The sequence below is a fragment of the Serinus canaria genome, chromosome 13 (assembly GCF_022539315.1).
Source record: "Serinus canaria isolate serCan28SL12 chromosome 13, serCan2020, whole genome shotgun sequence".
Classification (NCBI taxonomy): Eukaryota; Metazoa; Chordata; class Aves; order Passeriformes; family Fringillidae; genus Serinus; species Serinus canaria.
Window position 1 is genome coordinate 9,875,954 of NC_066327.1, and position 13,878 is coordinate 9,889,831.

Sequence of the window (13,878 nt, forward strand, 5' to 3'; positions counted from 1 at the left end):
ATGTAGTTCTACCATTAATGATGCTCCATCTTCCATGCAAATTTAATTTCTGAAAGCTGACTGTTAATGTAAGTGGTGTTATTTATTATTGTTTTCTGCTGTGGTGCCTGGCAGATGTTCAAAACAGATCTTACTGTGGTAAATATTGAACAAACCCATTTTACATTCCACTTGTTAATCTCCAAATCTCTGTTTCTGTTCTCATATTATAGAGGCTTAAGGCAACCCTGTAAGACAGCTTGACAGTGACAGATCATGGCATGATATTTTCCAGGTTGAAGAGAACTACAAAACTTCATGCCAGTGTTTCATCCCAGCTAAGTAAAAAGTCTGAGAACAAATTTAATTCTAGTGACCTTTCTAGTGATCTGAAAAAGAAGGCTGCATTGGCAGAGTTAACTCTGGCATTAAATGGTGAAAGCTCTTCACTGCAATATTTATGTTAACCGATTTTTGTGATGTAATTCCTAGTAAAAGTTCCCACAGTAATAAAAGCCACAATAAAATACGGTTGCCATTTTACAAGATACTTTGTGAAATACTATAAAATTACTTTTGTCATGATCACCAGACCCACTAGAAAGATAAAAATTGAAACCATTTGTCAAATATGCAGGGATTATCTTTCCATTAAATACTTAGTCTTTAAATTGATGAATGCTCTGATGTGACCCAAAAAGACTGATTCATGTCAGTTAAGTTATTTTTTAATGTTACTCTGCAGGTCCTGAGGACAGCAATCACAAGCCCACCTTACACCTAATGTGCCTCTGGTTTTGTAGGCTCCTTGGACAGACATCAGCCCTAAGGCATCATTCAGAAAGACTTGTTTCTTTTTCCTTATGACAGAAGAAATTGAGGATTAGCCTCAGAAGACACAAGTTAAACATTGTGAATACCTGCCTCAATCTCATTTTTCAGTTTAAGTGTAACCTTGTATTTGATTATACATTTTATGTGAACATGAGTCTTTTCAATTTTAAATGTATTTTTCTCTTCTCACTTCTAGACAGACATGGGCAAGACAGCTTTGCAACTTGAGAAAGATTTACCTAGAAAACTCCCTTCTACTTTTTTTGGTGATAAATAATTTTATTTATTAATTTTTTATTGTACTTTTACTTGAATTATTTTGTTTCTAATATTCTTTACCATAAACTGTGTTCAGCTTTTACTTTGTCCAGGACTTGCCAGTATTTCAACTCACTTTAATCTGGGTAATTACAACTAATACACACTAGCAAATAGATTATAGAATATGATAATCTTTTCTGGTCATTGGATGTTTTCTCTTTCAGTGAAATCACAGACATTAAGTGATTTAAGTTATTGCATTAAGGGGTTAAGTGGTTCAGAAGGATGAGAACATGGGGGATTGCACCAACTGCAATGTCACCAAAATAACTGAGGACACTGCCTGCTAGAAACCCATAACTCTCCTGCCATGGGACAAACTCACAGCACCTCTGGTGGCAAGCATTTAGCAAATTCTTCCAAAATTCCAGGCACTGTTGCAGTAAAATGTGGCTGTCACAGGGAGCAGAGGCCAGGAGCAGAGGCAAATAAAGAGGTCAAATCAGAACCTGTATTTGCAGTACTTTTAAAGAAGAATTATGGCCTGTTGTAAAATGAACAAATGTCTCAGGAACTTTGTATAAGCCACCGATCACTTATTGCACAGGTTAAACTAGGTTTCTTTCTGCACAATTGGCCAGCAGAGCTAACAAAGCTGAATCTGCAGTTCTGAGACTCACAGGAGGAAATAAAACTCCTCTCTATTAAAAGGATACGACAGTCTATGGAAGATACAAAGGGTTGTTAAATAAAGGTCTATCCCACTGCATGCACCTTTGTAGTGATATATTTTTAAATCTGTTTAAATTACCAGACCTGAATTTTTCTAATACAGCCATGAAGGACTCTGGTACAGTAAAGAAATACACTTTCAACATTGGTCACTGTAGCAATATTCTTTCCTTAGTGAATGTTTAAAAAAAAATTAAATGAGAGGAATTGTGGCTTACAAGAGAAGGAGGAAAGCCATGAATTAGAGTCCACAGAAGCTTTGAGGTGCCACTACAAAGGCTGCAGCCTCTGCCTCAAGAACTATGGAAGCAATCAAGGTGGTGAAAAAGTGAATCTTGCTGCCAAATATAAATGGGGGAAGTAAAATCCTGCACATGCTTCTGTGCTATTGCTATGGACCTTACCTTGCTGGGTACACAGCTGCTGGCTACGGGCTCTGCTGTGACACCAGGTGAGGGGAGCTTCAGGGAAAGCAGGAGTGCCTGACTTGGTTTTCCTGTCATCCTTGGTTTGTGTTTCTGCTGCTGGCAAGGCTGGTGCTGAAGGATCTTCTGCTACCTGAGAGTTCCAAAGTGCCTTATTAAGACAACAAAGACATTCATTCCTGTGCAAGGGCAGCTGAGTCTTAGCTGAGATCTATCCCTTGATTCTTGTGTGTGTGTGTGAAATTCTTCCTGCACCAGAGGGTTCTGCTTCCAGAACAAGCCTGGACAGGCTACAGCACAGAGAAGCTGGCAGGAAATGGCTGTTAATACAACTTCTGATCAAAAGATTTAAACAGCTGAATTATCAAATAATATCCAAATTCAGTACTGTGGCACTTTTTACAACTGTAAGGAAAAAGAGAAGAAAAACTACAAAACAAAAGAAAGGTTTTTACCTCTTCAGTATTTCTTCTGACTGTTCTTGGAACAAAGGAGCTGTTTACATCCAAAATACCAAATACTTAAGTCATCCACAACAGGGAGATCTGCAATACTGTATTTTTGGATGAGAATTAGAGGCAATTATAGCACCATCCCAAGATAAAAACCAGCCAACAAGGGTGTTTCAATTCTAGTCATGGATGATAAACAGTGTGGAGGTGAAATGCAGCAGCTGCTGAGTGATAGAGATTGCTATCAGGATTAAACAGGAAGGCTGTGTTTTACAGGATCAAGAAAGATTAGCCATGTGTTGACTATGGGATTATGAAGTAATTAAATAAATGAAGACACATTTCTGACACAAATTCTACATGTAAGAAAGTAATTACTCACTTTATATACAATGTTTCTGTAATTTATCATTCAGGTCTTGGACTGGCAAGCAGAGCAGCCTATTTCATACTCAGTGAAGTCAACAGTGCTGAGGTCACCAAAGGACTGAGCCTGGTTCACTGTGCTAACAGGTGTGTTTTACAGGGTGAACTAACTGCTCCTATAAATATATCATGGGTAGAACTACTGCAAGTTTGGGGGAAAAAATGTTCTGCTGCTTGTTACCAAGCCAAGCCTAGGAATTCATGAGTTGAGGAATTGGTCAAGGGAGAATGGAGTTGGTTGGATCTCCAGTGGGATGAAGAAAGCAGTAATGAGTGCATCTGTGCACAACTGTCATGGTGCAGAAAAGTCCTCAAATATTTAGCAGGTAATAGGGTTTGTGCCTGGTGGTGCTGAAATGCAGTTGTATCTGGGGTGAAGCACAAGTCAGGTGGAACTGTGTAAAGCTGACTGGCCATGGATTTCTGTAAGGTCACAGGGGAAATCTCTTAACCATCAGATTTAAAATGGTGAAAGATCTTTAATGTCTGTGCAGAAGAGACAAATTCTCTATTGTTAAAAGCCTTACAGAAAAGGCCCTTACAGAGTAAACTGAACAGTACCCTGTTAATCTAAGTAAGCAGGGAGGAAGCTTGTGTTGACCCTGCCAGGTGGAAGTTATATAAACCTTATCTCCCCCAGAAATGAACAGTTTATAGGATGGTCTGTGCACAACAGAGAGAGATTTGAGAGGAATATGTGCCCTGGGCCACCTGCAGCAAAACAGTACAGTCCATTGTATAAGGAAGGGCAGAGCAAGGCTTTTAGGTAAGGATTTACATCCACATCTGCAGGGTTTCAGTTTGGATTTCTTCTATTTGTTGCTTTTATTGGGTTATATTTTGCCCTCCTGCAGGCATGTAGTTTTCATTAGATTCTATGTGCACCAAGGGGAGGATTCAATGCAGGGCACTTATGTGCATGTGTTTGTTCTCTGCTGTTAAAATTAATAAAACTTCACTGTTTTTTTAAATCCCATAGGATTTTATTGAGGTAACATCACATTTGGGAACTGTATTTAAAATCAGATTTAGGAAGAGATCTGTGTCTTGAATTCAGTGCTCAGATGGAGCAGCAAAAAAAGTAAATAAACGTGACCCTGCTCTGTATTACTTAAGGAGTACCTAATGTGTCTGTCAGGAAATGTGGAATTAACCTTGTTGACAGTTTTTTGGAGAGAAAAGGCATTATTTACAAGACAGTTTAATGAACCATATTTGAAAAATATCACATGGAACAGTAGTCACAGCTGTATTTAAAATTACCATCAAAAATGTATGTCCTCATTTTAGGGCATCATATGATATATCAGGGGATGAGTTCCCTGATGTAGGAAACCAGCCAGCCCCTCCCTCCCACCTCCTCCACTGACAATGGAGAACTTTCCTTTTTATCCCTGGAGAAGGTCTCCTCCTTTCAGCCCAGTTCCCAGACCGACATAGCTCCCCTTGTATGTTCCTCCCCCTTTTTAATAGGATCTGTTCTCACTGCACCCTTCTGACCTCCTAGGCAGTGTCTGAGGTCATTCTCCAGTGCAGGAGCAAAACCTTTTCACAGCATGGGATGTGCTGGCCCAGGGAGGGAGCTCCTTCCCTAACAAACCCGGGATGACCTCTGGGCTTTGGAAATGTCACTGCTCCCGTAAATTGTAAAACCATTGACTCAAGACAGTCATCCCTTCCCAGGGCTTATGAAAGCTGCGGTTTGATAGCGGTCTTATGTTTTTAAGGCCACTTTTATGTCTCTTCAGACTGCATGGCAGTGAAGACTTCACTGAGGATTTCTCCCAAGAGATCATCCCCAGATACGATCACAGGCACCCTCTCCAGGTATCCTCACAGATGTTCTCCCCAAGATTCCTTACAGATCTCTTTCCCAGGATTGGTTACAGCTCTCCTCTCCAGCTGTTATTATTACAGACACCCTCCCCAGGTTTCACCGAATTGTTTGGATAGGAATTCACCTCTGGAGATCACCCAGTCCAACTCCGATGCCAGGGCAGGCTCACCTGGAGCAGGTGACACAGGAAGGTGCCCAGATGAGTTTTGATTGTCTCCATACAGGGACACTGCACACCCTCCCTGGGCAGCCCGTTCCAGTCCTCCACCTGAAGTTCTTCCTCATGTTCAGGTGAAAGTTGCATTTAATCTATGGCCATTTCGCCTTGTCCTGTCTCTGGGCACCACCGACGAGAATCCCCATCCTCCTCTGTGCAGCCGCCTTTGCGATATTCATTTCTGTTGAACGCCGCCCGCACCTCACGGGCCCCGCGGCCCGGCCCGGCCCTGCGGCCCGCGCTCCGCCCCCGCGCTGCAGCGCGCCCCGCGCCCGCCAGGGGGAGCCAGACCGCGGCCGCGCCCGCCCCGCGCGCACCCGCAACACGGACACGGCGGGCTCGGGACGCGCCACGGGCAGCGGCTCCGGGCGGGCTCCGACAGACAGGCAGGCAGACAGACAGGCAGACAGACAGACAGCGGCGCCGCCACAGCACAGACACAGAGCGCAGCGGCACCGCACGCAGCTCCGCGGCACCGCGCAGGGCTCAGCTACAGCGCGCCGCGGCACCGGCAGCGGGAGGAGGACGAGCGGCGCACGGTGCTGGGAGCCCGGCCGGCGGCACTGCCGGAGGTAGGAGCTTCCTCTCCGCCCTGGCAGCCAAACTTCGCGGAGCCAGCTCTGGCTGCCCCCGCGGGGGGCTTGGCTGCGGTTCTGTACCGCTGCTGTCCCCTGGCTGCTCCCCGCCCGGCCCCAGCGGCCCGTTTTGGTTTTATTGTTGTTATTATTATTGTTGTTACTGATGCTGTTCCCCGCCCCTCCGGGCTGGGCCGGGGGGCGGCGGGTCTCGGCGGAGCCGGCAGCTCCGCGGGCAGAAGTTGGTGAGGGGCGAGTGGCCCCAAGTTAGGTCCCCTCAAAAGTTGGGTGCCCGAGGAGCCGCCGCTGCCCTGCCGCCCCCGCCGCTCCTCTCTCCGCTCCGCTCCTCTCGTTGCAGATGTCGGGGGTGCTGGTGATCGCTGCCTGGTGCTTCCTGCAAGTGGAGAGCCGGCATCCTGAAATCATCACGAGTAACAGCAATCATGGCAATTTCCTGGACAACGACAAATGGCTGAGCACCGTTTCGCAGTACGATAAAGACAAGTACTGGAACAAATTCCGGGATGTAAGTACTTCTCGCTTTACCGCATGTTTCTTGAGCGTTGATCCTTCCAGGGGGCTGCTGGCTGCCGAGAGCTGCGCCAAGAAGGGAAATGCAGCTTGGGCAACCGGTTGCTGCCTGTGCGAAGGATGCTCAGAGCTGTTCGGGAGCTGGACAGACAGTCCTGGCATTCTTGATTTACCCCATCGATTGGGGCAGCCTGGGCTCCGTGTCAGTCTCGCTGTTCTTATGGTCTTCGATTTTTCTCTGGGGAGGAACTTTGAGTGAAGTTTCAGTGCTTGCTGCTTAAGAGTCTGGTTAACTGAAAAATGATGGAATGGTGTGTGTGTAAGAAGGAATACTTACCAGTTCAAGCCACAAGGTGGTAAACAGCGAAGCTTTTTGTGCCTCCAGCTTTTGTGGAAAGGATTTTATTGTCAATTCTGCCTGTAGAGATCTTTGGTTAGAGGAAGCAGTGCTTTAGCTCTTCTTTTTTCCTGCAGTCTGGAAAAAAGGGATATTTTCAAGACCTGTTATGATGTGTATTTATCTGTATAAAACAAATTAATTTCTTAAGCTCAAAATTAATTCTAGACTTCCCCTAGTTTGAATGCAGTCGTTTATTAAGTCAATTACAGCAGAAAGGGAAATGCAACTTTTTTTTTAATAGAAGTAATATTTAAGTAGCTCCTTTTACTTTTGCTTTCTGTATGCACTGAAGAAGCTTTTTCTGGAGCACACCGAAAACCCTGCTTTAGTCTGCCCAAGACTGTGTGATGGAAGCTTTACTGATTGTGTTGATCATGAGCACAGTGAGGTTAAATGTTCTTTATTTTCTGGGATTTATGCACTGTGGCCACAGTGAGACTCTAGGAAAAGGAAGACTAGAGCTGACTGGCAATTCTGGTAGTACCCTTCAGTAAGAATTTGTTTGTTTATTTAGGATTCCTGGTCTTTTATAGGATATTAACAAGTCAAACTTTTATGCTCTGCTTTTGTCTTTGTGATCCTAAAATTGGATCTGACTTTGCAAAGGGGAAGTCAAAGTATTGCAGTTAAATGTGGTGTGTCCCTGCTTAGCTTATTCTCTCTGTTTTTCTGTAGTTTTGGTGATCTCTGTGTGAGAAATGCTGCTCAGAATCTCAGCATAACAGAGTGTGGCCTTAGCAATGGTATCAATTAACAGCTCTCTTGGAGTGTCTTCACCTGCAGTCACTGATCACATCCACCTGCTGGGACTGCTGAGTTCTCACACAGAAAAGGGCATTCCACAGTAAAAATGGATTCTTAGATTTACCAGACTTCAAGGGAATCTTTGTAAATATCTGGTTTAGTCTTATGGAGAATAGAGGTTGAGGATTTCACTTGTTAATTTCTACATCCCACTTGGTGTGAGAATTGACCAGCATTTGAAAATGGTAAATTGAATGAAATTGACACATTAATCTGAAAACACTTCTAACTAGAGACAGATTTGTAGCAAGCAATCTTTCAACAGTCTCCTTCCAAATGGACTCCTCATGTTAATCACAAGGCTTAAAGGTTTTATTTAAACTTATTTAATTTTTGTTTTTTGCTTCCCTCTTTCTTTTCTCTTTAAAACTGGAGTCCTTGCAACTTCTTTTCTTGTCCCTTTTTCCAATACACAGTCTCACAAGTCCAGAGAAACTATTCCTCTTCTTGTGGAAAATATTAATGAAGAATACCTCTCATATTTTAAGATTTCACAGCTAAAAATGCTAAAAAAACCCTATAAAGCCTCAAAACTCTTTTATGTAGGAAGAATCATTTTATGGAAAAGTAAAACCAACCTTAACCCGTGGTCTACCAAGCAAAAGCAAATAATATAAAGTTCATGCAAAGCTTAGGTATCTTTCCATCTGGCCATCTTAATGGTTGCACTGAATTACTTCAAAACTAGCATTTTACATATGATTATTCATGAAACTTTTTATGGAGCAAATTAGCAGAGAGTAGTAATTATCGCCTACTAAGCCTTTTCCAAAAAGAAAATATAAAAGCTTACATATGTAATTAAGCCCTTAATTACTTGTCTTCAACCAGATTGATTTACTGGATCATAATCTTCCATGAGAGGTTCTGTGCCCACAGGTGAAGACATGCATAGGTGGAGTTGCTGCCAGCACAGCAGGTACAGCAGTGACAGCACACTTCTTGCATGCAGAGATGTGGTTAGAAGAAATCTGGTCCTTACTTCATGGCTGTGCTGCTGGGGGTGGATTGTTCAAATATTTGTTAAAACATTTCTTAAGAGGCAGCCTGATGAGATACATCATAAGAATATTAATTGCTGTGGATGGACTAGACCAGAATTTCCACTTTGTGGATAAGTGTTGATTTCTAGGAAAATTATCCTCCCCTTCCCCTCACTGCCAAACTAATCAATTGTTTTTATAGACATTATGTCTACATGAGGTTCTCAGCACAGGCTTTGCACAGGAGGCTGGAGTGCAGAAGTGGTGCTGCAGTTAAACTTTCTTGGAGCTGACACTGCAGTCACTCCAGGGCAGAAATCTTGTACCTCGTAAATCAGCAGAAGCAAGGTTGTAGTAATTAGCACAATTACCCTCAGCTGCTCCCTGGAATTTATGTCATGTTATATAAACATATTTGCACAAATATTTACATGAATGTGCCCTTCTGGATGGTGGGAAAAGCACTGAAGGTGTGGAAGTGAGATGTGATGCTCAAAGCCCTGAGTGGGTGTGGCCACTTTATGTGCATCAGCACAAACATCTGCACACACAGATGTGCATATAAATCTGTCATAATGTTGCAGTACTGGAGGGTTGTTTACCCAGATGATGTGCAATTATATATAAAATTTTAAATTAAACATTTCTCAACTTTTTTCAGTTATTCTTTTCAAAATCAATTGGTTGGTCAGCCTTATTGAGCTATGGGACAATATGGCCTAATTTGAGGAGAAACTAATGATTTTATTTTTTTTAAGTGTGACCCATATTTCTTTTGGGCAAAGGCAGCATGATAGTTGCACTTACTGTCTCAGCAGTCACTACTTTTCTGTGAAAAGAGGGCACAGAAGTATAACTCCTTTGAAATCTTCATTACAGCCACAGAATCATGTGAAGTTTTTAAACGTGGCTGAATTCAATAGTGTGAAATGTGTCATCATTTTCCAAAGGCCTCAAGGGATGTGTCTAAAACAACAGTTTACAACACAATCTTTTCATGTGATTTGAACACAATTTGTTGGTAAAGTTCTTCATATAAAAAAAAAGCTGTAAATAAATAGTGAGACCAGTGTGACTGATCTGTTGTTAAACATTTGCTGTTGAAAATCTTGTATATTTTACATATAGCATCAATTGCAGTGCCTAGCATCAATAACAGTGTAATGTCTGTGGTATTAATAAGTTTTCAGTGCAGTCTGAGCCTGTTATTCCAGTCTGTCTTTCACCCCATTTTCCTTGTCTGCCATGGACTTTGTGTGATATGTGACAAAATCTTAGTTGTGTGTTAAGTTTCATTTGGTGGCTGGGGATAATAGTATTTTTCTTCCTCACAACTATATGTTGAAGCTGTAAATTAGAAAGGATGGAGCTCAGAATCTGTGGTAATATGGAATTTATTATTCACCTAATCCATATATTGAATGTGGCTTGGTACATACTTAAGTAACTGACTAGTAAGTTTCTAAAAAATAAGAAGTAAATCAATGTAATTATTACTGGAAAAAGGAAAAAAGTAAGCAAGATGCACTCTCTGGGGAGGACCTCCAGCTATTTCTCTTGTGCAGATCTGAGGCTTGGAAAAGCAGACATGAGGATTATGAAAGTCAAATTAGACCTTCTGATACCAGGAACCCAAATATGAAGGCCTCAATCTTTTGATCAAACCTGTGGAGAGGGATCCTTTGGCTTGAGAGGAGCTTCAGAATAGATTTGGTAGCTGAATGTGAGTGCTTAAGAGCCTTAGGAAGCATTTATTGTTATGGGAATAAGCATACATGTTGTTGTTACAGGTCACACTGCAGCATCTCGTTGTGCTCATAGAGGCTTGGCACAGAAGGCACAGAATAAATGTCATTTTAGTGTTAGATCTGTCTTTAATCAAAATTATACGAATGGACTAATTCTATTACTTCTGCTTGGAGTTATGTCCATTACATTATTAATGCTTATATATAAAAAGGTAATAAGTTCAACTAGCCATGGATTAAACTGCAAAAGGGAAGAAAAAAGTTAAATGAACTAAGAGAATCTAGTATAAACCACATAAGGAATTTCTATGAAGTTGAAAGCTAAGAATCTTGGCATGAACTCTGGTTTCAGTGCATGTTTATGCATGGCAGGCTGCCAGACCACATTCTGAACATTAACTAAGCTGTTTCTCTAAATTTTATTGCTTACAGAGTTTCAGTTCAGGCTATCATGTTAAACCCTCCATGTATTTTATGCCTGGAGATGCTTTGAGACTGTGCAAGCCTAAGAAGCAAGGCATGAGATGTCATCATCTGCGTGTACATTGTGCTCAGACTTACTGGGGATAAATAGTTACACATAACTATTCCTGCTGAGGATGGTTGTCAACAGGTTAGATGGACATTAGACTTCTGACACAAACCCCTGAAGTACAATTTTGTCAGCTATTAATGTGCATCACCTTTCTGAGCCTGCAAATTCCTCCTCGCACCTGATCAGAAGTGCAGTGTTAGGTGACAAAACAAATACAGGATTAGGAACTGGGGGATTTGCATGTCTCAGCTTTGCCACTGATTTTTGTCATTTGGGCTGGCTCTTCACACTTCTTCACTTGTTGGCTCTTAGCTTTCTCTGATTTTTTTTAGCCCCAAATTAGAAGTGTGGTAGTGCAACTTGATAGCAGGGAGTTGGAAAACATGACCAGTACTGAAAAGGGCTGGAATACCAAGCAGGCAGAATTGGAAGACCTTGGGAACTCAAGTAATAGAAATGAAATGAAATTTAAAAGTACAAAGTGGAAGGTCATGGAATTGAGAGCTAACACAAATTTATTCTGGGTCCTGGCAGCTCAGCTTGAAATAGATGAGAGGGAAAACCTGTGTACTTTCATTGATTTGCAGAGTTATTTTAAGTTGCAAAAGTAATGTTACTCTGAGGAGAGCAAATATATTGTAGGAATGCAGAAAATGAAAGATTTCTGCTTCTGTTGAAGACATAAAAATGTACAATGTATAGAAGGGACCACTGATTATGAATATTGTGAGCTCTTCTGATCAGTAAAATTAATGAAATATTTTTATGGAGCTGGTGATCCAAAGGCCTTCCAGCATCATAGGAGAAAAGACCCTATTTTAATTTAATTTACTCAAACAAAAGTCATTACAAAGGAGTGGGTTTTCTTCAGAATGTTTATTGAGAAAAGGACACGAAATCCAGCATTGTGTCAAGATCCTTGGGTTTTTAGATCATGTGTCTATGAGATTTAAAGTCCCTTGCTGGATGTTGTCTTGATCCTTATCCATGCACTGTGGTAGAACCTGATCTGTGACACGCAAATATCTCCTGTTCTGGTGGGATTTTTGAGGTTGGTAATGACCAACCCAGTCATTTCTGTAGACTGGGTTCTTTCTGCTGTCCCTTTCCTGCAGACACCACTTTAATGGGTCTCACTGCCAGGGATTTGATGTTACATTTTCTATTTTTTTTTAACTGTATTTAGGTCTACAGGAAAAATGAAGTATTTTTCTGCCAACAGTTTATTAACAGAACATCACTTTTTTCTTTCTTTACCTCAAATGCAAGCACAGATTTTTCTGTGAAGCAGTTACTGGTACATTTAATACATACATTCTTGGAGAATCCATTCAGGTCCTGCTAATTATTTGTAGTGACTTTAGTCATAAGGAAGGTTACAGTACACTTGAAGAATATTTCCTGGCTGGGTAATGGATGTACCAAGTGGCTGGGTTGTGACAGGACACAGGCACCTCAGGCTGGCTTCCCAGGAGACTGTCATTCCAAGCCCACCTTGAGATTTAATTGAAGGTGAAGACTGTGTGTGTGTGTATTCCAGTGGATCTGCAGTACAACAGAGTTGAAATGTGATTTATAAGTCTACCCAGGCACTCCTAGCATAGGTTGTCTCTTAGAGCAATTCTTACTCAACAGGGGGACAAGGCTGGAATATAAATGTGATCAAAAAGTACAGCTGAGATGTACTTGCATGAAATTTAAAAGAATAGGAAAACATGAAACTGAATCTGTGCAAGTGTAATGCATAATCTGCTTCTTACAACAGAGGAGATACACATTTTCAAAAAGCCCTTCTCAAACTTGACACTTTCCTTTTGCAGTGGACAAGGGGAAAAATAATGGCATTTATGTCAGAATAATTAACTTAAGGAAGGTACAGAGAGCCAGCTTTTTCTAATTAACTGACACTTATCCAGCTTCTCTAGGAATTACCTAAGACTCTAAAGTTAAGTAGGTCAGTACAAAACTAGGGTGTTAGTTTCTGTATTATGTTTCAAATTATAACTTTAATAGTTTCCTCACTGACAGAAGGGTTCTGCAGACTGCAGTCACAAATCATATCCCTATCATGAAATTCTGTAGATTTAACGTTTTCTCCAACATGTTTTATGCATTTTTAGAGTAACTATTCTTGTATTCTATTGCTTGCCCCTGCTTATCTTTTATTTTAGGTAAGTTGTCCAGGGTTAGGGTTTAGAAGAACAGGTCCATTATTCTCAAGAGCCAAAAGTGTATTTATGATACCCTGTTTTGACCATTGGGGATATTATTTATTTTATACTCATAGTTTTGACCATGAGGCTAGAGACATGGAATTCCAGTCGGTGTGTCTTTGTTGTGTGTGTGTTTTGAGGGTAAAATGCAAGCCTGTCTGAATTTGGGGTGGAACAGCTGAGCTGCTTTTACAAGAAGTAGGACTTCATGAGGAAAGTGAAGTTCAAATATTACATCTGAGGTATGAAAACCTATTTCTTTTAGATAACATCTACTTATGCAAGGACTGTTTGATTATTCCTTTCCTTATGTGACCAAAACTGAGATGTGTTCAAAGGAGCTGTAGTGAAGTCTTGTTAATGTTGAAGCTGATTGTCAAAAATTTGTCAAATTGTCAAAGACTTTAGTGATGCTTGAGTTTGATTCTTGCATTCCTTATCTTCCTGTTCTCTTAGACAAAGAACCACAGTACATGACAGATCAGTTAGATTAAACAGTTCTCTGTGCCTCTTGGAGGACGTTGTGGAATTGGAAAAGCCTGAAAGATCAGGTGTCTGGCTGGCGTAAATAGAAGAAGTTCCCTCAAAGTCCCTGGAAGAATCAAACTATCTGAAAATCAAACATCTGTAGTCTACAAAGTACACATTTTATAGAATTCAACCAAAGCAAAAAAGCAGAGTTGACACAGAGCAAAATTAAGGTGATGCTGCTGCCTCCAGTGTGATTTTCTGTACTTCCATCACTTAACTCTTCCAGCTTTAGAAAGGGGCTTGTTGCTGTTGAGTTACCAAGTCCTAATTCTGAGTAAGCAGTCTGTCATCAGCTAGATAACTCCAGCAGTTATCATTGGGGGATTTGCTGTAGCAGGTTGGCAGCTAAAATTGAATTACACGTTTGGACTGAGCAGCTAATGTCTAATGACCTT

At 41.3% G+C, this 13,878-nt stretch overlaps 1 protein-coding gene across 1 annotated transcript in view; it reads left to right on the forward strand.

Annotated features, from left to right (window-relative positions):
* Positions 1-5,528: 5,528 nt before the first annotated feature.
* SPOCK1 (SPARC (osteonectin), cwcv and kazal like domains proteoglycan 1) overlaps positions 5,529-13,878 on the forward strand; it is a 264,963-nt gene continuing 256,613 nt past the window's right edge. Inside the window, exons 1-2 of the mRNA XM_030229277.2 lie at positions 5,529-5,735; positions 6,097-6,264. Of these exons, the coding sequence (XP_030085137.1) occupies positions 6,097-6,264 (168 nt within the window). The 5' untranslated portion in view covers positions 5,529-5,735. The remainder of the gene's footprint in view (positions 5,736-6,096; positions 6,265-13,878) is intronic.